This window comes from Colletotrichum truncatum (assembly GCF_014235925.2).
Source record: "Colletotrichum truncatum strain CMES1059 chromosome Unknown Contig_0003, whole genome shotgun sequence".
In the NCBI taxonomy this organism is placed as follows: domain Eukaryota; kingdom Fungi; phylum Ascomycota; class Sordariomycetes; order Glomerellales; family Glomerellaceae; genus Colletotrichum; species Colletotrichum truncatum.
Genome location: NW_027222400.1, coordinates 845,094 through 871,563, shown reverse-complemented (window position 1 = coordinate 871,563; position 26,470 = coordinate 845,094). Strand labels below are relative to the sequence as shown.

The window sequence follows — 26,470 nt, the reverse complement described above, 5'->3', positions numbered from 1 at the left end:
GGATATTACGATTCTAAAGGGATAGAATCGTAAAATCGGGGATTTTCGTCGGTTCGTCGTTTATTTCCGTCGGCGCTATTCTTACTAATATTCTCGAAGGGTGTAAGGGTATATATAGGTCTCGAATTAGTAGGGAGAAAGTTCTACCGTAGATTCTCTCGTAAATCTCTCTTTCTTACTTCGGGCTTTGCTCCTTACTATTAGGAAGTTTAGAATCTAGCAGATAGTTAGCTTTATAACGCTTATAACTATGTACGTTTCTCCTAAGCCGTAGCCTCGGAGGCGTATATATATAGCTATATAGGCGGATTACTACCGGTAGTCTCTACTTGCCTTTCGGCGTATTCTTCTTCTAGTAAGGAGGTCTTTTATAGCAGGCGCCTCGCAGTTAGCACCTTGTCTAGGGATTTATTAAGAAACTAGCAGGCGCCTCGTAATTAGCACCGCGCGTAGGGGATAGTTATAGTTAGGGAAGTTGTTATCCCTTATAGGATTCGTGAATCTTCGCCTTTATAGCGTAAAGAGGTTAGAAGACCGTCGATTCGGTAGGTCTCTTCTTTTAGTAATTGAAAACGCGTAATGGAACGCTCTTGCTAGCAATAATTAGCTACGATTAACCTTATCCCGCCTAGGGTAAACATAGCAGTCCCTAGGTTACTCGAATAATCGGATTACTAATAGATTCGAGGAAAAGAAGCTTTCTTCTGCTAGTTTCCGTAGATCTTAGTTACTCTCGCTTCTTCTCTCGTTAGTACGAAATCCCTACTTTTACCTAGGCTTAGGTATCTAGTTTAAGAAGTCGTCTCTTCTAGTATTAACCTTGCTAATCTACGGTTTATCCGTAGCAGAGTAGTAATTATGAAGTTAACCAAATTAATAGCAACTATAAGGTTTACCACTGATCAGTATAGGTTTCACAAGGGGTAAAACGGAATTCCGTTCGTTAATAACAAATAATAGTAAATTAGTTCTAATCGATAGTTCATGATAGTTGAAAGTAGTGTTGTTGACTAGAAGGTAGGGATATTCCCCCTTGGCCTGTCACGTGGGTCTGGGAGGCTTGGGCCTCTCAGCCTGGCGGGCGTGTGGCTGGAAGTGCCACACGACTCCGTATTCCAACTATCGCAACACCTAACTCGGTCGTTTTTGAACATGAACACTAGAACGCAATGTTGTACTATGCATGAGCAAACACGACTTAACATATAACGGCCTCAACGTAACGCTTTATGATTGTACGTCATTGTTAAGACTGAAGAGTGGCTCGCTCAGAGGCTTTCTACAGTCATATCTTACTAATATTCAAAGATGCAAAGTCATCCAACATTACAATACTTCACTTTCAAGAAGAGTGGACGAAACTCAAAACCAGGTATTCAATCTTTCGGGAGGCCGGCATGGAATTCTGTGCTCGGATCGTCGATCACGCAGATATCCAGCCCATTTCAGCCATGTTGCAGTCGCGGCCCGTCGGCAAGATGGTCTACTCGGGGCTAAGCGATTGAGTGAAATACCGCCATTGATCAGCCGACATCAATCGAGCTAGCGGGATCCAGCATGAGCCGCACATGGCGTCATCAACATGAGCTGGCTATTTCTGATCAGCTGGACAATGTTTGTTTTTGTCGAGGTAACAGCTACGTTTCTTATATTACCACCAAAGATGTCTTGTGCACATTAAGAAATCAGATGGACAGGAGTTTATTGCAAAATAACCGAGCACTGCAACGTCGACGAAAGATTTGACCGCGCCGGAAGCTATCAGGGTGTTTCCGATTGGTATATCTGTAGATGAGGTGTGACGAGAAAGGGGCAGAAGGGCTTCCTTCTTGTAGTCCATCTCGCCTTATCTGCAGTGCACCTCAAGCATGGCACGAGCATCTCCCAGGACGAAGCCTCGAGGCGGCTTCTTGCAGATGGATCTCTACGCATGGTAACCATTGAATTGCGGTGTATTGACTTTGGAGTATTAGTATTACCATTTCAAAAAGAAGCTACTTCCTCACTTCCATTATTAGTTTAAATTCGCCCAGATAGTTCTGCAAATATTACACGTTGCGCCTTCTGCATTCAACGGCTGTTATCTCACTCTCAGAACTACTCATTCTTCAACTATTGCTGTAGTGTTTTGACATTTACCTTGACGAATAACTGACTATGCGGCTCGAGTCTAACCTCGGTTTTCTAATCACGGCTGCGTTCTTTGGTCCGGTCTGGGGTCTCCCAGCAGAATCAGACGCGACAGTACCACTGGCAACTGATCCTCTTGCACCCATACCAGAAGTTCAATACATCGAATTTCCAGTTGATAGAGCTCCCATAACTGACATCACGGACGGCTCCACCGAGATGGCGCTTTCAGTCAGTGACGACGAGGATCCGTACACCGTCAGTTGCACTTATGGCCTATGGACCTATTACTACAACTGGATTCCGTATGTTTCCAACAAACATGCCACTTTTCGAAGCCTATGCAAACTAACATTGTGTTGCTCTGTAGAGCAGTCACTTCGCTATGCAGGGACATCAAAGACAGTCTCGAAAAAGGGTTCCGTGCATCATGGGTCAACTCTGACATTTTGATTGGCGAGGCCAAAAACTTTTCTTTGAATTGGGCAAAGACGGGGAACAACTGCAAACAAACCTGCCAGCAAGTGTTCAACAGACTGCATACCGACCCCGCGTGTAAGTGACCCTCTCGTTCTAGAACCGCCCCCCCTCCCTCCCTGTCTGGCATCCACGTTATGCAACAGCATGGCTCACCACGAAAGAGCATAGGTCGCGGGGAAGGCTTCTGGATTATGGAAAAAGGCAAAATTACCGTCAAGGGCTGCGGCGAGGGAAACTACCACGTCAACTACGACCTGGAGGCGCCGATGCTGGACCATGGGACTGGTCTCTGCTGGAACACACCTGTTCCGCCGACGTACGAGCCCAAGTCCGATGTTACGCGGCGGTTCTGCGTCGACGCTATCGAACACGTATTACGCAAGGGCGAGGAGTTTACGTATCCTGGAGAGCGGACGGGGTACTACTGGACGGATTACAACCGCGAAGTTGGGCAACCGGGGAAAGAGACCGTATACTACGACGTGGGCTTTGTCCATTACTGGATCAAAGGGACGCGGATGGCGAACGTCTGCCGTCCTGGGAAGGAGGTGGCGGATGCGGTCAAGGAGGTTAATGTAGAGCAGTGCGTGCGGCATATCACTGCGGCTGAGAAACAAGCGTGTAGGTCTTCTCCATTCGCTTTACTTTTTTTTTGCCTGGTACTGACGATTTCTAGGTGGAGCACCGACCAAGAAGACATTCGGGGGAAGAATCTGGGCGGACTGCTTCGAATGGGGGGTCAAGGCATCTGGGTATGATGGCATCAAGGATAAAGTTGATAGGACTCGGTTTTTGGCTTCCTGAGTTGCGAGTTTCGGTTCTGAAGGTATCGTGAGATGTTGATTGGAGGATGAAATTGACCGAGGAGCTGACGCTGGCGAGGAATTGGGTGAGAATGCTATCATTTCGAAGGGTGTCTTTACTCCAGACTGTCAACCCATCAATCCATAAATCCATGAGTCTATGAGTCGAGTGGTATCAATGCTAAAGAGTGTCCTGATTAGTTTAGGGTCAGTTTCCCTTCCCCTCACGTATAACTGGCGGTTACATCCACTGGTGTTGTTGAAGTTAAAGTAAACAACTGGCCAAGTCTGCTCGGCCGAAGTTGAGTCGCAAATATCGCAATTACGCTCAGCGAGGTACTAAGACCGACTTGGCGGTCTCAGACGAAAGTGGAGAGGTGGGCTGGCGGGGGAAGAATCGGGGAAGAATGGCTGCGGCGTTGAAGAAAGTCTTGGACAGACGGATAAGGGGATTTTGACATTTGGACGAAGAAATGTGGACAATGAATGGAAAAAAAATTATCCAGATATCTATGTCGTTAAATGAAGCCATTATAATCGTGTATCATCAAAGAACTCAATTGAGTTCCCAAACGGGCGCCAGTAACAAAAAACAATTGGTGACAGACACGTGACAGGCTCCTCCCGCATCCTCCACATCTGGAGCTCAGCCGAGCAAAAGACAAAGAGATACTAACCAAAAGAGGAAAGGTGCCCCACGCTGGTTCCTTTCCTTCCCGAGAAAGAAGTGAAGGCTCTGTCGTTTAGTGGCAGGCAGACAGCGCAGCTTCTCTTTCCCGCGGGTGTCGTCCCTCCATTCTTCCGACCGTCCGGCAAAGTAATAAGTGGGTCATTTGACACAGTTCAACCATTCACATCACTGAAAACGGCTCACAGTGGTGGGGCCCGCCACTGACGAAACCACAGACTGGGCAAGAGGCTGCGGCAAGAAACCTGCACTGCACCTGCCACAGTTTGGCCTGGGCCGGGTCGGGTGCTTTGTTACCGTCACTCCGTGTGTACCTTGCTTTTGCGGCATTTGACAAGCAGCCAACCTCGAGAAATTCCACTCTTTTTTCTACTCTTCCTTTCGCAGTCCAAAACCTCCTCCTCCGATCCCCGAACCTCTTCGACCTCCCGAATAACCTCACGAGGCACCACACGACCGCCCAAGATGCTTTCCCGAGGATCCGCCCGCACTGCGCAGGTAAGTTGCCGTCCCAATTGGTCTTCCATTGAGCCGAGGTGATGGGCTGTGCCTTGACGTTTTATTTTTCCTATACGTGGATCGTTGGTCTATATAGAGGGGAAGGACAACTGGACCAGTTTGATATCATCCAGGTTCAACGGCAACATCATGTGTTGTTTTTGACCTGAGAAATACGTGGGAAAAATAATACGTCACAGGCACACTCAGTCACCTCAAATTCATCAATGGCTGGCTTATCAAAAACACACACACAAAAAAGAGTGCCACCTTACAACACACAGACATGGCTAACGCTGTCTCCTCCAGATTCTGCGCACCGCGCAGCCCGCGCGCGCCTACGCCACGGTCGGCTCTGACATCTTCAAGCCCACCAAGTTCGGCGGAAAGTACACGGTCACGCTGATCCCCGGTGACGGTATCGGTGCCGAGGTCGCCGAGAGCGTCAAGACCATCTTCAAGGCCGACAACGTGCCCATTGAGTGGGAGCAGGTCGATGTCTCTGGCCTCAACACCACCTCCCCCGGCCGCACCGAGGACCTCTTCCGCGAATCCGTCGCCTCCCTCCGCCGCAACAAGCTCGGCCTCAAGGGTATTCTGCACACCCCCATTGAGCGTTCCGGCCACCAGTCCTTCAACGTCGCCATGCGCCAGGAGCTCGACATCTACGCCTCCATCTCCCTCATCAAGAACATCCCCGGCTACCAGACCCGCCACGAGAACGTCGACCTTGCCATCATCCGTGAGAACACCGAGGGTGAGTACTCCGGTCTTGAGCACCAGTCCGTTCCCGGCGTCGTCGAGAGCTTGAAGATCATCACCCGCGCCAAGTCTGAGCGCATCGCCAAGTTCGCCTTCAACTTCGCCCTGGCCAACAACCGCAAGAAGGTCACTTGCATCCACAAGGCCAACATCATGAAGTTGGCTGACGGTCTCTTCCGCTCCACCTTCCACCGTGTCGCCAACGACTACCCCACCCTTGAGGTCAACGACATGATTGTCGACAACGCCTCCATGCAGGCTGTCAGCAAGCCCCAGCAGTTCGACGTCATGGTCATGCCTAACCTGTACGGTGGCATTCTGTCCAACATTGGTGCCGCTCTTGTCGGTGGTGCCGGTATCGTCCCCGGCTGCAACATGGGCCGCGACGTTGCCGTCTTCGAGCCCGGTTGCCGTCACGTCGGTCTCGACATCAAGGGCAAGGACCAGGCCAACCCCACTGCCCTGATCCTTTCCGGCTCCATGCTCCTCCGCCACCTCGGTCTCGACGACCACGCCAACCGCATCTCCCAGGCCATCTACGGCGTTATTGCCGACGGGTAAGCTCACTTTTAAACCCATCAAATGTATATTCAACACCGCTAACAATCCCACAGCAAGGTCCGCACCCGCGACATGGGCGGTGAGGCCACCACCCACCAGTTCACCAAGGCCATCCTTGACAAGATGGACACCTTGTAAATTGCGCTACATGCATGAAATTGTAGCTTTAGACAAAACACAACCTACACCTCAGCGCCGACCCTTTCCCCGAACTTAGCAAACCCCTCACGAATTAGACTCGAATTTTTGCCCTCTCGTAAGGGGCGAGACTGGGACGGAGATGATACCACCGACACGGTCGAATTGCATAAAACAGAGCGGAGGAGGGAATTAGATTTTCTGTTTTTGGACACTGGGTAGGAAGGCTCGGTCTCGGTGGAAGATTGTAGTAGTACCAGATGTACGTAGCATAGGAGTCACGCAAAGCATATGAGTTCCTTTTTCTTGTCTTCAAAACATTATGGTCTCGTCCCTTTTTATACCGCCACCCGTGAGCACGTGTATGCCGTACTATAGCGTTCCATGACATATATATAAGCTTCGGCCAATCCAACCAATGACGACTGATACCTGTCGCGGTATGTTTCGCATGGGGGGGAGGTTATCAGAAACAAGAGACATGGCTTGAAGCCTCGGGTTTCTGGCAGGCCCAGCCTTGCGCCGCAAGAATGTTCAGCCTCGTTATCCGTCGTCGCTGCCCGGCGAACCGGTTTTTTTTTTTTTTTTTTTTTTTTTTTTTTTCCTCTCCTTTCCCGGTCAGTCTGTCTAACAACCTCGGACGGATATTCGTCCCAGTTTTTTTTTCGGCTCGGAGTGGTCGTGTTGTTGCGGTAGTCTGCTCGGATAACATCGGCAATCCGAGGATGTTGCTCGGCCGCCGAATTGTCTCGGGCATTGGCCTCGGAGTTGCCGAGCCACGACTTTTTTTTTCTGAAGAATTTGGAGAAGGAATGATAAGGGTGGGTCATGTGGTTATCTTATCTTATCGTTGAAGATTTGGTGGGGTTGGTGCACGACTTGGGCAACTGCAAAGTCATTGTTATTTGGTTGGTAGTTTGCGACTGTGCTGTTCAGATAAATGCCTTTAAAGGATCGGTTTACGTGATCAAAGAGTGTGTTCTTTTGACAACATATGTTACGGTTTCAAAATAATTCAAAGTAACTATTCATATTTTGTTTATCGACCTTGAACTGGTCCCCCTTCCCTCTTCGCCCCTTTGGCATATTGAAATTCTCGATTGACCTAGTCAGAGCATAAAGATTGTTCAAATATAGTGAGATTAGACTTATTGATATGCATGACGGCAAAAAAAATATATATGCGGGAATAGGTCCGTCTAGTTTAACTCAGGGTCATCATCTATCAACAACTCCAAGACGTCCTTGATAAGGGTGATTGTAAGCTGCTTTTGACTCCACCGAACGATAGAAGCAGCACATGAAACAGTGTTTTTGATCTAAGTTGGTCAGTACTTGACTGAAGAGAGATGAGGCACTGTTCAAAAATTCAGGGGATACCGTTCATACCTCTCGACCATTGATGGGCCTGCTTGCCAAGTCTCTTATTTCATCATCTCTCAAATGAGACGTCTCTTGTGCTGGGATAATGGAAAGCATGTTTTTCCAGATCATAAATCTACCTTCCGCATCTAACGGGGGATAGTGGAACTTGAAGTGGATGCGACCTAGGTAATGCCTTATTAGTCCAAAATCATTCGTCTCATACGATGCGCAACTGACTTTTGAATGCATCGTCAATATCTTGTCGTCTATTGGTCGTCAAAATGACAATACCAAGGAAGTACCTATAGTTGTTTAGCATTCCAGCTTAGAAGGCAAACGGACTTGACTTACTCCAACCTCCGGAGAAAAATGCTAACCAACGCATTCCTCTCCACATGCGCCTCACCACGTTTGTAAAGGAAAATGTCCGCTTCATCGAGAAGAAGCACGCAGTTCCACCTGCGTGCCATGTCCAGGACCATGACAAGGCGGTCATCCACATTTTCAGGGCTGGTGCCTAGCTCTCCTGATGAAATAGCATACAGGGGCTTCCTGCACGTCTCCGCCACGGCCTCTGCTGTCAGAGTTTTACCAACGCCAGGACTACCGGTCAAAAGGCCGACCAGCCCCTTGCCCTTTCCTTTGATGATATCGTCAAATGCGTCGTCATCTGCCTGGTGGGACTGGACCAGCAGCTTGATCATCTCACGCTTCTTCTCCGAGAGCAACACCTTATCAAACGCGTCTTCTTTCCAGATTACGTCTGTGATTTTCGAAACTGCAAACGAGGCCCATCTCTTCGTCGTAAAAGCAAACCCCAGAATGTGGTAGTGGCAATACATCAAGCTCCCTTCTCCCAGGGAATCGATGTCTGTTACTTCTTGTCGGACGCGCGGCCCCAGGAGCAGGTCGTCTCCCGGACGCTGGGACAAGAAAGCGGCAGGGTCAACCATGATGCGCCCATCTGAAGATATTCGATTGCGGACCTTGGAAACCAACTTTTCCTCTTGAATGACTGCGAAACCCTGGTATTGCTTACAGACGGGCTTTTCAAGCAGATTCACGTACTTTTTCCCACGTTCTAATACGACAGCTCTGACATCTTCGTGCTGTGGATGGAACTCGAAAGGAAACGCATCAAGACTGTGGATTTTTCTTGACCCTTCAAACCTGGGCACCTTGAAAGTGGTCCAACCCCAGCCAAAGCTCTCACCGTTATGATGTAGGATTTTACTCTCTATTTCAAAGTATTCCGTGTTGTCGTCTTCTCCGTACTTTGTCGCGTAGCATTTGGAAACCAGCGGTTGGCGTAGGAGGTTGTCGTCAGAAAAGACGTCAACGCCAGGCGTGAAGAGAGCCCATAGAAGCCGGAAGGTGATTTCCTCATGCTCTAGCAGGGAGGAGAGATCAGCTATTTTGGAGCCGTATTCCTGCTCTATGAGTTCCAGCGCAGCATCAATGTCATCAATGAGAGTCTCATCAGGAGGCTCTGCGGCCTTTTCTGCCTTTAATCGTGTTTCCAAGCCTTCTCTTGCGATGAAAAGCTGCTCTGGCGAGAGCTGAGCTAAATAGTCAGCGTTGATCAATGAACCCTACAAAGGACTCGTCATCTGTAAAACGTACTTGGGGCGGAGTGAGATGAAAGTTCAGGTTGCCGACACCCTCAAGGATCTCTTCGAGAATCTGTGCAAGCTTTTGTGACTTGACGTCAATTTCTGTAGCGCTTACCGTGCCCAATGACGAGTCAATTATACGGCGTACGGCAAGGGCATATTTTCTGAAGCGATTTGTTGATGTCTTGGCCCTTGAAGTCTTCACATAGTGCCATTGATAGTCCTTTCTGGAGCAACGGGTCAGATTGGTTCAGGTAGAGAAGCTCATCTCAAGATCGACGGCCCCAGCAGAGTTGTCATGTACCTGCTGAAAATCTGGTCGACGTATAACAGCCTTTTGTGGGTGGGAGGTTTGTCCCCTTCCTTTGAACCACTTTTGGGGGAGCTTGTCTCTGGAGCCATTGGTGCATTAGAGACTATATGAGCGGTAATACGCAAGGTAGGTAGAATTAAGTGATGGCGATACAAGCTTAAGAGTAGCAGGAGAGAGGCAGCCCTCGCAGGCAGCTTTCAGCTGCATAAACCCTCGTTGGGCATCCCCGGACCAAATTCTCCAAATTTCCCAAAACATGGCTCAAGTAGGTAATCTGTTCGTCTTAATAGGCAGACAAGAAGTCGCAAGCGTCATGCGTGCAGCAGGCTAAGGGTTGAAAATGTCGCCAATCTGTTCGGCTAGAATGCTGCATTGCCTTTTGCTCACCTCGAACACGCATGCAATTGGCTATTGATGGGCGTCTGTCTGTACTCGATATGCATCTTTTGCTTTAGCGGCGTGGCACTTATTGCGCCTCTTCTTGGCTGTCCTGCCAGGATTAGGGGCTGCATGATTGAGGCTGTCGCCCTATTAGTTGTGTGTTGTGCAACAGTATCCGGTTCCCGGCCAAGTTTGTAATTGACACTAGCAGTTACCTAGGCCCGCCTCTTACCAGCGCGTTAGGTCACTTTCGAGATTTTATGGCTTTCAATAAACGTTTTGCGCTGCACTGAAAAGGAAAATATGAGCCTCGATACTACTTTTAGTCGTGCAACGCGTGAGTTTATATCTCAGACGAATAAGAAGCGGCTTCCAAGCTTCATTAAGACTGTCATAATCGATGGCAAAGCCGTGTCTGCCGACGATGTTCAAAAACACCTCGAAATCCTGGAGAAGGAGAACTCTCAACGCGCCTCCCGAAGAGTTATGAGGCCGGTATTCCAGGCAATGCTGGACTACGACGGTGTCCTAGGAACTCTTTGTATGCATCATTGCTTCATTGTTTCACTGCCTCGTTCAGGCTGACAAGAGAATAGGCCAAGCAGATCCGACGCCGTCTGCGCTCATATGGGGTGGTTTAAAAGCAATACTCGAAGTATAACTTTCCGAGAAATTCAAATGTCTCGTTGGACGAATTAATTCAGAACTGACCATTACATCAAGTGTATCCGCCGTTACAACAATCTATTTGAGAAGATCGAAGGTCAGCTGATGAGCCTAACACAACAGTTAAAACGCCTGAAGGACTATGAGGAGCTTTTCTCGCAGTCTCAAGACATGCTAGATCTTGTTGTGTCCTCGTATGTTGGCATAATTAGGTTCTGGGCGAGAGTTGAGGAACAGTGCTCTACATCTGGACTGCTTCTGGTTGCGCAATCAATAACTTCTTTCAGTACCAAGAAGCTAGATGAGATTCTGGAAGATATCTCACAAGACGCAGACGACATTGCCAAACTTTTTCCGATCGTACAGGAACGTCTGCGCCGAGGCGAGGTCCAGGATGCAGCTGATGAACGAAGAAAAGCGGGCGTTCAACTTGAGCAAATTCGCAAGAGCCTCCAGCAGGACCGTGAAGGTAAGAAATCGATCATGAGGATACTTGACGCGATGGAAAGCTGATTCATGAAGCGCGCCGAAAGCTTGATGCCAGAAACTGGATTATAGGCCCTGTCACGCTTGGTGAGAGCAACTATAGACTGCAACATCAGCACCATCAGCAGCTTCTTCCAGGAACCGGAGAATGGCTTTCAAGAAACGGGCACTTTTTAAACTGGTCGAATCCTGACAAGAGCCCTAACGTACTGTGGCTAAATGGTGGTTCTGGAGTGGGAAAATCCGTACTATGTGCTCGGACTATATACAACTTCCAGAAATCTGGAGCCACAGTGGCTTTCAACTACTTCAGCTTTGACGAGACTCCTCAAGTCATGCTGATATATCGTTATCTTGCTATTCAGCTCTTTGATCAGCTATATTTCTCTGCAGAGGTTTCTGACCACATCATCGGTCTAATTCGAGGTAATCCGGACGTAGCGACATTTCAGAGTTTGATCAGTACCTTGGTGGCCGAATCGCAGACTACCTTCATATTTCTCGACGGCCTTGACGAAGAATACTCCGAAAAAGGGCGTTGGAAATCGGCGGTTGATGTTGCTAGTTTCCTCCTCGGCCTCGCTCGACAGGAAAATTCGCCTCTCAAGCTTTGGTGTAGCTCTCAAGATCGCCGGAAGATCAGAGAACTTTTCAAAGGCGCCGAAGAAATCAACGTGGGTACAGCTGAAAATGGTGGTGATATTAAGAAATTCTTCAACGCAGCGATCGACTCTCAAGACTTTGCTGAGCTAAGCACTGACACGAAAGAACATGTCCTCAAATCTTTGAATGAAAGTGTCAACGGCAACTTTCTATGGGCCTCCATGATGGTTGATTCTTTAGAAAGTGCTCCCACCGTACGAAAACTGGAAGAGATCATAGAGAATGGCCTGCCTGAAGAATTTGAAATTTATCTCCAGAACCAATTTCAAGAGAGGAAATACGTTGACAATGGGCTCCTTATAAGGTAAGTGCTTGATGCGATACCCGACCTGGAACATACAGGCAGAGTTCTGATGACTTAAATGGCAATAGTAAAGTGCTCTCATGTATCACTTACGCCCTGCGGCCATTGTCTCTCGATGAGTTATGCGAGATCATCGATATCTCCGATATGCCTGATGGTGAAGATCTGGCACCATACTCCGGGGTGTTTCGGAATAAATTGCTCGATCAATGCGCCCCATTCATCCGCATCGACATGTGCGATGTACACAAACAAATATGTACCCTTTCACATCAATCGTTCAAGACATTCTTGGTTAAAAATCCTACCATACTTTTGCCACACCGTATATCCCCGGAGACGTTAGCATTCGGGTGTTTTAGATACTTGTGGCAACCAAGATATAGCTGTCTACTGCGTCCACGTGAGGGTCAGATGCCACCAGAAGGCATCTTGGCCAAACTGGGCAGTGATGAAATGGAGGTTGATGAGATGGTACAACAAATGGTTGAAAAACAACTAACCGACAAGGCGCTCAAAGAATTTATGTTCCTGGACGAATCTCAAAGACACTCTTTTTTGAAATATGCGGCAGAACATTGGGAAATGCACCTAGACAACATCGACTGCTCGCTGGAAACTTGTCAGAAGTTAGAGCAATTCATTTCTTCAACTAACTTTGCCACCATGCTACAGGTTCTCTCTCTAGGTTTAAGCTGTACGTGACCCCTGTTTAATTCCTGTCTCGAAATAAGAATCAACAATTTTCTTACTTTCTATAGCTAAGCTTTCCCTTACTATAATCCGGCAAGGCAACTTGGGAACGCGAGCTCAAGTTGCTGAAGGCCTTCCACGGTCGTTCATGAATAAGCAGCACTCGGACAACCACCTTTGGCAAGAATATAAGACAGCTATCCAAGAGTGGAGCTACTTCTTTCTCTGCCTGTCAAATTGTGTCTGTGGCTACGCTGGTCGGATTGAGCACGGAATATGGTCTAGTCTTCCAAAGTCAAACTTCCTACACAAAACACCGAGCGCCTTTCGAGCCTTTAGCTTAGAGCGATCAGATACGATACATGATTATCAAGCTTCTTTTCAACGACTCAACGCCTCCGGAACAGAGATAGACGTTTATAAAATAAGCAATTTGTAAGTAACCTTCATTTTATCTCTTCCTTTTTTTTTTCTTCTTTTTCCGCACTGAGGCTATGACTAATAGTGTTTGTTGTCTCCGTAGAAATGAAGATGAAGACAAATACACCGTGACCTGCGAGCGATGGTCAATTGCTTTCGGGAGCCGACCAAAATTGAAGTTATTGGCGGATATAACCGTTCCATCCCATACCATAGCAGAATATCATTCTTCAATAACCAGTAGATCATATTGCCGAGCCCCGGCAATCGCTGCTACTGAGGATGGGCGCCTTTTACGTATTGGCTCTCAGATATTCTTTGCTTCTTCGTCGCCCAGCAAACCGCAATTTCAACAATGCAGATTGCCAGACGATTGCATGGCTTATATCGAGGAAATCAGCTGCAACAAGAGCTTTTTTGCGATTGCATCCCGAAGTCACGAACACCACGAACCTGAAGAGGATGCAGATCATGTCTCTATTGCTAGAGAAACCGGTAGTGAAGCTCAGGAGAGTTGCTCCTCAGCCAACACAGACAATGACACAGATGAAACTGGCAGCACAACGTCAGAGAGCACCAGCAGTGATGATATACAACATTCTGACAGCGAAAACGACCGTTCTGAATGTCTGCCCTCCAAAAATGTTGCAGAAAATGGAAATGACAGGTCAGAGGACGAATTTGGCGACTCACGGACCTCCTCGTCAAATAACTCTGCAGACGAAACTTGGAGTGAAGGGTCTCCAGCAGCTTCTGACGAGATTGATGACATAATAATTGAAGAAGGAATCTCTCCTAGAAGTAGCGACAAAGAAGATGGCGATTCAGACGACGAATGGTCAGATTCGACGTCATGCAACACGAGCGACCACTCGATTCGTATTTCCTCCGACCACGCTTCTAATTACTCTGAAAGTGCAGAATCCGTCAAGAGTTCTGTAAAATCGAGTGGGAGTTCGGCGAAATCATCTTTTGTAGGTTCAGACCTCGATACGAATGATTATCCCGGGTATCAGGAGTTTATGGAACCTGAGTTCAACAAATTTATCGATCCGGCTCCATCCAGAACCCCGAGGAAAGACCGTTGCGAGATTAGAGTCTTCAATTTCGAAGGCCAACAAGTTTTTCGCTTCGTGCGTCACCCTAATAGCCCTCCACTATTCGACTCACCACCGTTGTTTCATCCAACAGAAGACCTCCTAGTTTGGCCCTTAGCTGGACATCAAGTCATGTTCGCCAACCTTTCCAAGAGAACTTATTTCGTACGGACAATGCAATCTCAATACCAACAAGGATGCCAGTTCTCGGCTCAATGCCATTTCTCTCCGTGCGGCAAGTATCTGCACATTGTGTCTTTTGACGGACAGATTCTTGACAGTGACAAAGACCCACGTCTCGAAACTAAGCTCAACATCGCAACCTATAGACTTTCAAAAAGCGCGCCAACTAGAAGCCCTCCGAGGCTAGTCTATCGCAATTGGGTTCTTATCTACGCAAATTTCTCCGAAGAAAATAAGCTATCTTTCTCAAGGTTGCCCTACACGTTAACATGGTCTCATGAGTATCTTTACGTCTGTCACAACTCCAGAAGAATGACAGTATATCGAGTTCCCTTGTACAAATGGGTAGAAAAGAGGGAGGTATCGGACTTCACACTACGGAGTATTCTTGTTAACAGCAATGATATTCATCTTCCAGCCTCGGTGGATCTGAGGAAAGTGCGTTTTGTCTTAAACGCAGCCAGAGAACCTGGCCCCCTCGCAGAGAGAACCGAGTCAAAGCAAAGAAGGGGGAAGTCTAAAAATACAGAGAGAAGAGATATATTTGCTCGTGTCATATTGTCTGCACACAACACAATCACGCAGACGGCTACGATTGCTGGTAATCTTGTGAAACTCGTGGTGGAGAGGAAAGCACCGCAGGTCGTGGACATAACAGAAGTCCAATTCGGGACGTGGAAAGGATCCTTCTTTCGAGATGCAATGGTTTTTGCTCTTAAAATTATGGTGAAGAAGCCAACGAGCTATTTCAACATGTTGGATTCATTCATGTTCACAGTTGGAAATGGGGGTCTTTTTAATCGGCACTATGTGGATGGTTTGGAAGTATACCTGACCAAATCCTTTATTGAACAGCTGGAGCAGCATGAAAAGGCTAAAAAGGAAAAGAAGAAAAAAGCTAAAGCAACCAAAAGCACAACCTGACGTAGTGGGGTATTTACGATATCCTTAGAAGGCTATGCGTCTGTTGTATCTTTTGGCGACTCAATTAGCAGCTCAACAGATATATCCCTACTCACAGCTGTTCGATTCTATGTGTTTCCTGTTTCTTGAGTTATGTCTTTTGAACAGCTACAGATATGAATGTGTGTGAATACGTAGCCATTAAACATGAGGAGTTACCTTTAATGTCCTACTTTCGAGTAATGAACTGCTCATTCAAGCTTCCGATTGGTCATTTCTCAATGACACACCTAAGTCACGGAGACAATCTTTCGATACTGTCTCTTACCCAATGTGAGCATTATTACACTACTTTTGAATAGATTGTGAATCTTCATTTCAAACAGTATCGTCTGCTGCGTTTCCCAATTACCACTAGCATTGGGAACACAATCTTGCTTCACTAGTTCAAGGACATATGATACTTGAAGAGACATGCCGTGGTGCAAATATTTGTCTTGGAAATATTCAGGCAATAGTCTAATTGTCACGTCCAACAGAATTTACCAATGGTTTGTGCCGAAAATAGAGCCTTCATGTACGACTTGAAGTTCCTCCAATTCCATCGCTGTCATATAAACCTAACACCAGGTCTTTGGGCTGCCCCGATCTAGCAAAGTGTGTCTTGCGTCACGTTACAATTCGAATTAACGGTTGTATCGGGTAAGTGGTGGTTGTCTACGAGCTCCCTAGGGCTATTGGTTTCTTAAGTTGAATGATAGATTTGAGACATGGTAGCGGTCATGAATGATTCCAAATCGCCAAGTCTAGTATGGACGGACATTCACAGTGTTACTATCGTAGCAGCCTAGCTGAGGCTCAACCACCAAATATTGATAACGGAAATAGTATCCTGCTTATTCGGCTTTGCTCTTGGGGTTTGGGGTCATTAGTATGCGCTTGATGAGCGGGGAATTTCCTGTGAAACCGCCGCTACTCAGCACAGATGAGCTCCAGCAAGCAACGTAAGCCTCACATCCTCCGTCTCTGGCCGGGGGGCAACTAACCTGGCCAGCCTTATTTCTCCTGCAAAGGCTCTGCTTCAGTTCTACCACGACAGGTCAAGTTTCAGCCACTTAATATATGTAGGCGATTCTCGGGAACCGACACCCACCCCAAAACCTTGGACAGCAGAGATCTCTGTACGATCGATCACAGCACCGCCCCCTGCCCACCGGATCGAAGACATCGATTCGACTTTGTGTGATTGCGATGCGTCAGGAATCTCGTTCAGATTTCGCGGGCACCCCTCTCGGGGAAGATACCTTACTGTGCGAGAAGTGAAGATGCCCAGCGGACCCGTTCAACCTGCGACGCGAGGAGTTTTTGGCGTGCCACAAGAAAAGTATATCCACCAATAAGCTTGTGTGAGGGCAAATGGGAACCAACTCGGAATGCAGCAAAGTGGTGGTGATGCCGGTGATCTCACGAGCGCACATTGCATACAGGGCGCCGATGCAGCATGTACCCGTCTCGGCGGCGACATGTTTCTCTGCCGCCACTTCGCAAGCTCTTCCTGATTTGTTACGTCGGCATCAATAATGTCTTTATACCACTCGATAATGGCTTTGTTTTGACGTATCAGCGTGGCTGTGTCTAAATTGAGGAAACACCAGACGTAATCTCCATTGTCTTGTTCTATAAAGTGGACAAGGCCCTTGTCCATGCCGGAAGATGTTCCGGAGATTCGGGACGTGTGATACACCGCGGTAGCATCCGTTTTGTCACTTCATACTCGGCCTGTTGGGACCGGGGTGTATGCTTTCTGATTACTATACTAACGATGCTGCAGGGGCCAAACGAGAGAGAAAACAATCACGGGCTTACATGATTTCGCCCCTGAGATTCGAGTACCCATGCGAGGCTTTTCGTGATCAGAGCTAGGGAAGTGTATGCATAGCTGTATGGCATTTCCGTTGGTTCTATTGGCGGCGCGAATCAAGTATTTGATCAACGTAACCGTTCTTGACATAATTCACACCTTCGAGTAGCACTAAAACCAGGGGCGCTCAGGAGTTGTTACTTCATCGAGAATCTGGTGGTTATGAGAGTTTTTCCAACATTGCGTCTTTGTGAGACAACGGAAGTGGATTGCATATTGAAGTTGCGGTCTATCGGCACCCTTGCGTATTTCTTATCCAATTGAGATTCCTATTTGTGGGATCTAGGCCTTGATTGGGCTTTGAAATGTTTGCCTGTCGGTTGTCAGTTGACGTAGGCGTACTCGACAAAGAACCTGATAATGCAGTTGAGAAGCGGGAGCATTTGACGCTGAGATAGGAGGAGAAGAGCAAGCAACCAGAGCTCAAGAATGCACTTTAAAAAGGCGTGCTGTCCTCATTGTTGCTGGTTCGAAAAACAATGAATTGGCTCTTTGAACTTTCCTCTTTTGCCGCCTTATCTCGATTCATCAAAGGACACCAAAGGAACCAAAAACGACATCTTCTTACTCCCTGCACTTACTCTTGCAATACCCTTTTAACCATTAAAGGTGGTTACTGGAAACAGAATGGCTGTACGGCTCTGTGCTCGAGCTTCGCTCATACTTGCAGCTGTTGCTTGGAGAGTCGGCCGCATTGGCGTTCTAGCTGCCGCGCAGATCTTCTTCATTTCCTTCACAGCGCAATGTCTGGTAGTTTTGTGCTATTGGGCCTTCATCTATCCTCATTACATATCTCCCATGCGCCATCTTCCTACGCCAGAGGTACGGTTTTAGAGATTCCACGTTCTGCTCCAACATCCAGGCGTTTCGGCTAAACCTAGAACGAGAAGAAGAATCACTATTATTGACGATTTGAATTCAACAGGGAGGCCATTTCCTTATCGGGCAGATGCTTAATCAGATTCTTACTCCTGGCCCAGCCGACATGTTTCTGTCCTGGATGCGCAGATGGCCCGAGGCACCATTTGTCCGATACCTGTCGATTGGCAATTCGGAGACGCTCATGGTCAACAGTCTCGCAGCCCTCAAGGAGGTACAGCAGACCAAGGCTTACTCATTCCGCAAGTCACAACTAGCTTGTCGGATGTTCTCGCCCATCACAGGCCATGGCCTCATGTTCTCTGAGGGAGATGAGCGGAAGAGGCAGCGGACGCAGCTTGCCAGTGAGTTTCTTCCTAAGGTACGATGTAATGTTCTTTTCATTTGCTAAAGCTACTGGTGCAGAGGCTTTCTCGAACCAGAATACTCGGAAAATGCTCCCTGTCTTTCAACTGAAGGCAAGACAACTTTGCGAGGCAATCAGCCAAGACCTGGGTGGCGAAGATCGCAAGGTCATTGAAGGTACTTGCAATCCTTTGCCAACGTCTTCATGCCATATTAACTTGTCAAGTCGAACGCTTCATCAAGAAAGCTACCCTTGATGCTTTTGTTATCGGTTCGATTGGCTGTGATCTTGAGAGTATCTCGCTACCCGAAGCACACTTCTACGATGTGTACGAGCGCATAATCCGCCAACCGGCGCTGGGACATCTTATCACATTTATCGACGGCCATATTCCTCTTCGTTCGTGGCTGCCGCTCAAGAGTAACAAAAAGTGGCTCAGAGACCTAGCTCTCATTCGTACCATGCTCCTGAACTGTGTCGGTAATCGCCTAATGGAGACGAAGAAAGACAAAGAAAGGCTCAGGGGGTTGAAGTCTGAGCGACGGGATATTCTGACTTTCATTCTCGAAGAATGCCAGTTTGATGAGAAGGAAAGGGAGTGGACTGATTTGGAGCTTTTGGAATATGTGAGTAACTGCCCAAGGTATTGGTGCTATGCGGTGCTAATTGTGTAAGCAGATGCTCAATTTTATCGCTGGGGGTAAGAGCTTACGATGTAGCATGTTTACGATAAATGTTAACAGTCTTTCCAGGCCACGAGACGACAGGATCTACTATAATGTGGATTACATATGTCCTAGCCACAATGCCGAGTGTTCAAGAGCGCCTGAAGCGGGAAATCTCCGAGCTCGCCGCCCGTAAACCGCCAGGCTGGGAGCCTACTTATGAGGAGATTGAGCACCTTTCCTACGTCAACGGCTTTCTTCGTGAAGTTTTGAGATATTACTCGCCAGGTAAGAACCATCATCCGCTACTCTTCTGTGCTAATATTTCGCCACTTCTCAGCCATCTTTCTGCCCCGTGAAACAGTAGAAGATGTCACAGTATGCGGCATCTTCATCCCCAAAGGCACACAAATCACACTCTGCCCAGCAGTTGCCCACTTCAATCCGCTTGTATGGGGTCCTGATGCCGAAGTATTCGATCCAGACCGCTGGTCGGATGGACGTGCGGCCAAAGATTCGTACGCGATGGAGGCGTTCCTCCAAGGTTCTTCAGGGTGCATTGCAAGGAATATGGCGCTTTTGAATGTCAAGACCGTCATTGTTGAACTTGTTCGGAGTTTTAAATTTTCACCGCAGCCAGGCTACGATGGTGTGCTGAAGCTCTCGAACCCAAACTTCACGCTTCGGCCAAAATATACGCTGAGAATCGTGGCGGAGAGGGAGATGAATACTGAGTTGTCTGTCGGTTTGGGATACTGAACAATACACTGTGGACAAAAAGTGATTTTGGGCGTCACACAAAATTGTTATTAAAGCGAGAGTGTCTTATTTCGGGTCATATAACTATTCGCGGCATGTCGAGACGTACATCATCTACTTAGCATATTCACTGGGAATTGATGGAGCACATACTTTTGGCCCGAAAGCTCACAATTGATATTCAGGTGGTCTGTTTCATGGAAGGGTACTGTACCGTCACACGCTATTCTATTCTTCTTGTGTCTTTAATATGGATTAGTGCATGTGTGGAATAGACAGTTTTGTTTGAGATGATATTTTGCGGCAATACTCGGCGTGTTTTCATGATTTCCATGTCCGTCAATCACTTGACCAAGCATTTCGGCGACATGTGGCAGGAGTAAGACTTCTAATATTTGCATCTACAGCATGTCCTCCTAATCAGAACTTCTCGGTTGGCTTTGATGATATGTGGACGATAGAAACAGCCTTGTCCAGGCAGCATTGTTTCATTATGCTGAGCTCAGCAATGGTTCGCGGCCTTGTTTACACTTGATTCAACCATAGCAGCCTTGTTTGAGGTACATTAAGCAAAGGTTCTCATAAATTAGAATATATGCTTAAAGGAAGGAGCTCACTCAACGGGTCGCTCCTTCCCTGTTCGCTCCTTTCTCGTCACGTCACGACCTTCCTTCTTGTCATTGGCCGGCCACACTTCACCTTCTTCTTCCTTCAACCTCCCGATACCCCGAACTTCCATTACCGCATTCATTTTATTTACTATCTCTACTCTCCCCGACGGAAATCCTGGCCATAGAGGAGACTGTCCTTTGTGATCCAAGTCACTAGACTATTCACCACCCGTTTGGTTCGATCTTAGCCGGGTAGTTGCTTGGTTGATCGCAACCCTCCGCCGCCTGCTCACCACAACGGAAAGAAGCTCAGGAACAGTATCGATATTCTTTATTCGGTATTTCATCCACTTCATCGCATTCTCCAATTGTTACGGATTGCTCTCAATCGCAGAGAATTCTCTTGGCTCATCGCAGTTCGCCGCTTCCAAACACCCATCCTGTTCAGCTGCCATGGCTACGACAAGTTCCCTGGGCGACATTCCGATCTATCGGATAGACCTCGGACAGAGCCCAGAGCTCCGATATGTGAAGCTGGCCACTGATTTCGCAGAAAGGATGCAAGCGGTCGCACCTCTGTTTGACGAGGTCCTCGAATGTTTCCTAATCCCCAAGCACATGATTCGCTTGCTCAAGCTTGTTTCCCGTATCGCCCTCCGGAAAGTCTTTGACGATGAACAAACACGGGAAATCAAAGCCATTGCTAAAGTAGCCGGTATTGACAGATACTTGGTGGTGGCACTGAACGTCTTTCTCGACCTCCTTCTGGGCTGTACGTCAGGGGCTATTCTGACTCGACCAGAGTCTGCACACACAACCAAAGAGCACATCTCGGATCGACTGATTCACTTTCGCACTCTGGAATGGGACATGGGATCTCTCAGATCGCTTTTGGTAGTCTTGGAATTTGTGGACAGCCGAAAGGCTGAACCGGGCCGCGTGATCGCGCGGTCGGTCACATACGCAGGGTTTGTGGGTGTTTTGACTGGCGTACGGTGCGTTAGGAAAATCAATTTGAGGCTTACTGGTAGCTAATACTTCTTACAGACAGAATCTCTCGTTATCCCTCAACCACCGTCCTGTTCACGATTGCAACGATTCTTCGCTACGAAGGCACCAGCTGCTTGTCGTGCTCGGTATCCGAGAATCTATTTCGTCCGTGTTGCGCCGAGCCCTTATGAGCGAGAACGATGATGACAATATGTCGGCAACCAAGGACGGCAGAGTGCCAGAAAAACGACCAGACAGACTGTCACAAATTGCTACCAAAGCGAAAGAACTTGCATCGAGAACGACTTCGCCTTGCTACGTTACTCTTTGCGACGGAAAAGATGTCGCGATCGTTTTGAAAGATTTGACAGATGGCAAAGTCAAGACTAGCTCATATTTCATGATACAAACGAATCATGACGTGGAACATGGGTCATGCTGCAGTCACAAAACAAAGAAGCCAGAGTCGTCCGAGCTTCATGTGGAATATTTGGGAGGAGATGAGTGGCTTGCCGAGTCCCAAGATCGTCTGGGTGCTCTACAGAGTAGGTGGTTGGGACATGTTAAGGCTCACTCGGATGATCCTAGTGTGACAAGTCTGGCCAGTGGAAACGGAATTTGCTTGGACTCGCCCCAAGCTCAACTTAACGACAGACTCACTCTTTCTGGCATTAGTGAGAGGAGACTTCTTAAGTGGGTTCGATCGCCTCCCACGACTAACAATCTTACTCATTTCAGCTGTCTAATGGATCCTCATACTGGAGAAATTCGAGGATTGACCCGAGGCCCCGACCCATCGAGTATTGAGTAATGAAGGAAAGGTGTCATCGGTGTTCACTGGCGGTCACAACGCGATGTTATAGATGGATACAGAGAGCATATGTCTGTGTGACTCCTGTACTTGGACCATGTCCACCTGAGAACTTCCGGGCTTTGAGTGATAGACGATAGCGGGAGCTAGGAAGGACCCCATTTGTGGATTGCAATCACGGGTCTGTACAGTTTATGGCTTGTGAGGCTTGGTAGATGGACAGGGTCAGATTCCACAGAAATAACTGTACGAATAAAGATCATCATTGAGTGAATAAAGCAAGCTGAATAGAAGGCAAACAGACATCACCTCACCCGTACTCAACCCTGTGACTGTGAAGTTCTGTCACAGGCTTCTTTCATTAAGCTTGCTAGTAACAACAAAAAACACCAGAGTCAAGGGCCCATAGTCCCGTACCATATGACAAAGGATTCCCTGACCTCCAGCCAACTCTATCTATGGTACAATATTGACTTTCGGCTGCACAGTTAGTTCCCGCCCTGCAGGCGCCAGGATGCTCGGAAGTTGGGTTTGGTTGTTGCCTATCGGGGACAGATTTAGTGGGGTGATCCCCGCGCTGTAGCTTCCCAGCGCCTGGTCGTCAATTGAATTCCCCCCACCAACGCAATCTAGGACGCGAGAGCTTCCTGCAACAGAGCTTCCTGCAACAACCACTTTTCGTCAAGCCTATCTACCGCGTATCATCCAATAGAGACGCTTTCACGCTGTGTGGTCTATTATTCACCAAATAAAGAGAATGGCTGGTTCAAGGATGCAATCGCCGTCGCTCGAGACGGGCCCTATGACTCATGAAGTCTTGAAGGGCATATTTGCCTCAGACCAGGACATGTACCCGGCGCCATTGACTTGGGAGCGTCTTGAGAGCTGGACGAGGGCGGCACCGGAGCTTTCCATGTGCTTTTACCTACCTGGAAACGAAAATGAGGCACCATCACGGACCCTCGTCGGTGCCGTCATTGCACTGCCCATCCTGGCGTCGTCGTGGCGGCATCTGTTGGTCGGCCAAGTAAAAGAGACTGACGTTGAGCCCGACTCCATGTTTCCTCGCAATGGTGATCAAGAAGAGGATATTGGACTACACATATTTCACATTGAAAAGTTTGATACGCCTGATACTCGAGGTAGAGTACCTGGGTTTGCGGGGCTTGCGATGGGAGCCGTTGTCGAGGTTGCGGCAAAGACAAGGTGGAAAGTGATTGGACATTCAGGTAAGTGATTGTAGAAGTCTCGTTGTTGGACCAAGAAGCACATTTCCGAGTGGGAGAGATGAAACCTGACTTTCATCGACAGCGCTCACGGCTACACCAGAAGGGAGACGAGCTTTCGATAAGATGGGTTTCCAGCCGACGGGCTATGAAGAGTTTTGGGTCTCGTCAGACTCCTCAGTCAGCGTCGAGCTATTGACCATATCCGCGGAGACGACACCTCAACCTACGATCCCCGAAGGAGAAGCCGTCAAGGGACACGCAACGATGTTAGCAAAGCATCTATCCCTGGAAGACACTATGCAGGACCCCTTGCCAGCGTGTCACTCGGCATTGAAAACTGTTGAAGAACAGCGGGGATAGGGTACATGCAGGCAAGTCGATCGGAGATTTCGAGAATTCGAGAAGAATCAGTGGATGATCGACTCAAGTGGAGAGCGGAATTGGATGGCGTGGAGAGCGGAAATTTGGCTTTGAAATCAAGAATTCGATACAAATTGGACCCCCTCTGGACTAATCATTCATCCGAAAAGTGCTTCACAACAGAATTGCCCCGACCCCGTCGCCCGAAACCCTCCCAAACGCTCTACATGGTAAAGTCCAGCTCATCAAAAAAAGGGGTCCAAACCTCACTACCTCGGCCCCATACCGACCGCCTGGTCCAGAATGTTCATGCCTCGGCCGCGGACCTGGCAACCGGGAGCACGGCCGGGACACGTCTGCCATCTTTAACGGGGTCTCACCGCCGAAATTAGCAGTCAACGCTGGAGTCGTCTGGTGTCTGCTTTGTCATCATTGCTTCATAGCAGAGATTTCTGTGGCATTTGGGATGAGACGAAAAAATATGAGTGCGGGAGCTAGTCAGTGAGGGACGGGAGCCTGACTCGGAGCATCTTGGACAAACCGGGCAGCCCGACTCCGATTAGCTCGTAAGACAAGAACAGCAGCATGGCAGCCCAGGAAAGCCTAACGCCGAAGAGCTACGTATCGAGTACAAAGAGCTGACCCAGGTGAATGGGTGACAACTGAATGAGCTAGAACCATGGCCCCGGTTCATCGAAGGATCGATTAGCTTCATTGGACCGTTGACAGACCGCCTTCCTTTCTCATTATGCGTGACCCGCAACGAGCCGCGGCATGTTGATGTCAGTGTCAAAAAATTGAGGGGCAAAAAAAAGCTAGCTTAAGATTTGCTTACATGAACAGGATACTCGACCTGTGGGGGCGGTCAAGCTGTAAGCCAAGCCATCCCAAGTACCGAGTGGCCAAGCTCAATACTGTAGTGTACAGCTTGGTGGGAATATTGACTATTCCTGGATTAGGGAACCACTTCATAGTCAAGAGGGTTGTCAGCCAGGTAAGAAGGCGAAACCGATACTCCACTGGCCCGGCCACGACGGCTAGAGTGGATATGGCAATCGTCCATCTTTACAATTCTTCCATCATGACGTTATGGTTTCGAATGTCTTCGCTGATGAGCCCACCCGCACACACTCCCCGTGTCTTTGGAGGGGCATCAAGGGACTCTCGAGTCGGACCCGACGCGGGGCCGATGGATACACTTCTCATCATGATCTGGAGCAATGCTCGTGTTGGCATTTAAGACGAGGGTGATTCCCGCCGTAACATTGAACTTTGGACTACTCACTTCACTATCATCTCATTTCTTCTTACTTTTGTCATTATCTCAATAGACTAAAGATACCCAATCTTTGATACCCCTTTCCTCACAAAACACACACACATCTCTCACAATGGCCCCCGTTTCCAACAAGTGCTTCGTCTTCAAGCAGGTCCCCAAGGGCCTTCCTGTCCCCGGACAGGACCTCGTCATCGAGGACCGTCCTATTGACCTCGACCAGCCCCTTAACGGCGGCATCCTGATCAAGGTCCTCTACTCCTCCTTCGACCCCTACATGCGCGGCCGCATGCGCCCCGCCGAGGCCGGAAAGTCCTACATCCCCCCCTTCGAGCTCGGCGCCACCATCGTTTCTTCCATCGTCGCCAAGGTCGAGCGCTCCGACACCCCGCAGTTCGCCGCCGGTGACCTCGTCACCTCCTTCATGGGCCCCAACGCCCAGTACGCCGCCATCCCGGCCAAGTTCCTCCAGGGCTTCTTCAAGGTCCCCAACACCCACAACGTCGACCTGCCCCTCTTCGTCGGCGCCCTCGGCATGCCCGGTATGACCGCCTACGAGGGTCTCTACGACATCGGCAAGCCCAAGGCCGGCGAGACCATCTTCGTCTCCTCCGCCGCCGGCGCCGTCGGTCAGATCGTCGGCCAGCTGGCCAAGGCCGAGGGCGTCAAGGTCATCGGCTCCGTCGGCTCCGACGAGAAGCTCGACTTCATCATCAACGAGCTCGGCTTCGACGGCGGCTTCAACTACAAGAAGGAGTCCCCCCGCGACGCCCTCAAGCGCCTCGCGCCCCAGGGTATTGACATGTACTTTGAGAACGTCGGTGGCGACCACCTCGAGGGCGCCCTCGAGTCCTTCAACCCCCAGGGCCGCATCATCGGCTGCGGCATGATCTCGGACTACAACACCCCTCTCGAGCAGCAGAAGGGCGTCCGCGGCCTCTTCCACATGGTCGCCAAGAAGCTCACCTTCCAGGGCTTCCTCGTCGACCTGTCCCCCAACAAGTACAAGCCCTTCCAGGAGAAGGTCCAGCCCATGATTGCCAAGGGCGACCTCAAGGTCAAGATCCACTTGACCGAGAGCATTGACCAGGCTGCCGAGGGCTTCGTCGGTATGCTCACCGGCCAGAACTTTGGCAAGGCCGTGTTGAAGATTGCGCAGGAGTAAAAAAAAAACTATGACTAGAAAAGGATGGGCAAAAAGGGGGGATAGGCATATTGTATAGTATAATGACAATTGATGACCAATGAAATTCGTTAAATTCGGGTTTACTTTTTCTGCTTTGTGAATGTGATCTCGTCTTCGGTACTTTTGAAGTTGTTGTAAATGATTCGACGCATGAGAATGTTTTCAATGTCGATGATTTGGCATCAAAATTTATCACATAGCAAATCATTTGAAGGTTTAATTCACAGCCAGCGAGTACAAAATCTTTAAATTCTTCAGACAGTGAAGGCGCTATCTAACCATCACTTAAT

General features: G+C 48.6%; 8 protein-coding genes across 8 annotated transcripts; 7 read left to right on the top strand and 1 right to left on the bottom strand.

Moving 5' to 3' along the window:
* Window positions 1-2,157: 2,157 nt before the first annotated feature.
* Window positions 2,158-3,414, top strand: CTRU02_205111 (uncharacterized protein; the record flags this gene model as incomplete). Its single annotated transcript, XM_036724301.1, has 4 exons — window positions 2,158-2,435; window positions 2,501-2,685; window positions 2,779-3,231; window positions 3,287-3,414. 4 exons carry the CDS (start codon window positions 2,158-2,160, stop codon window positions 3,412-3,414), a joined length of 1,044 nt encoding a protein of 347 aa, XP_036583928.1.
* Window positions 3,415-4,566: 1,152 nt separating this feature from the next.
* CTRU02_205110 (Isocitrate dehydrogenase) lies at window positions 4,567-6,005 on the top strand (the record flags this gene model as incomplete). The annotated part of the gene is made up of 3 exons (XM_036724302.1): window positions 4,567-4,599; window positions 4,909-5,919; window positions 5,976-6,005. 3 exons carry the CDS (start codon window positions 4,567-4,569, stop codon window positions 6,003-6,005), a joined length of 1,074 nt encoding a protein of 357 aa, XP_036583929.1.
* Window positions 6,006-7,259: 1,254 nt separating this feature from the next.
* Window positions 7,260-9,264, bottom strand: CTRU02_205109 (AAA family ATPase; the record flags this gene model as incomplete). Its single annotated transcript, XM_036724303.2, has 5 exons — window positions 7,260-7,379; window positions 7,450-7,607; window positions 7,663-7,727; window positions 7,777-8,984; window positions 9,049-9,264. Coding segments are annotated over 5 exons (1,767 nt in total), but the record flags the coding sequence as incomplete, so codon positions are not given.
* Window positions 9,265-10,035: 771 nt separating this feature from the next.
* On the top strand, window positions 10,036-11,855 carry CTRU02_205108 (uncharacterized protein; the record flags this gene model as incomplete). The annotated part of the gene is made up of 4 exons (XM_036724304.1): window positions 10,036-10,273; window positions 10,329-10,387; window positions 10,456-10,867; window positions 10,921-11,855. 4 exons carry the CDS (start codon window positions 10,036-10,038, stop codon window positions 11,853-11,855), a joined length of 1,644 nt encoding a protein of 547 aa, XP_036583931.1.
* A 5,840-nt stretch (window positions 11,856-17,695) lies between these two features.
* On the top strand, window positions 17,696-19,717 carry CTRU02_205107 (cytochrome P450; the record flags this gene model as incomplete). Its single annotated transcript, XM_036724305.1, has 7 exons — window positions 17,696-17,890; window positions 17,994-18,291; window positions 18,353-18,469; window positions 18,519-18,919; window positions 18,972-18,993; window positions 19,046-19,246; window positions 19,299-19,717. 7 exons carry the CDS (start codon window positions 17,696-17,698, stop codon window positions 19,715-19,717), a joined length of 1,653 nt encoding a protein of 550 aa, XP_036583932.1.
* Window positions 19,718-20,781: 1,064 nt separating this feature from the next.
* On the top strand, window positions 20,782-22,129 carry CTRU02_205106 (uncharacterized protein; the record flags this gene model as incomplete). Its single annotated transcript, XM_036724306.1, has 2 exons — window positions 20,782-21,323; window positions 21,376-22,129. The coding sequence occupies 2 exons, from the start codon at window positions 20,782-20,784 to the stop codon at window positions 22,127-22,129; spliced, it is 1,296 nt and encodes a 431-aa protein (XP_036583933.1).
* A 757-nt stretch (window positions 22,130-22,886) lies between these two features.
* Window positions 22,887-23,718, top strand: CTRU02_205105 (uncharacterized protein; the record flags this gene model as incomplete). Its single annotated transcript, XM_036724307.2, has 2 exons — window positions 22,887-23,358; window positions 23,441-23,718. 2 exons carry the CDS (start codon window positions 22,887-22,889, stop codon window positions 23,716-23,718), a joined length of 750 nt encoding a protein of 249 aa, XP_036583934.2.
* A 1,391-nt stretch (window positions 23,719-25,109) lies between these two features.
* On the top strand, window positions 25,110-26,159 carry CTRU02_205104 (Zinc-type alcohol dehydrogenase-like protein PB24D3.08c 2; the record flags this gene model as incomplete). Its single annotated transcript, XM_070204494.1, has 1 exon — window positions 25,110-26,159. One exon carries the CDS (start codon window positions 25,110-25,112, stop codon window positions 26,157-26,159), a length of 1,050 nt encoding a protein of 349 aa, XP_070061598.1.
* Window positions 26,160-26,470: the final 311 nt, after the last annotated feature.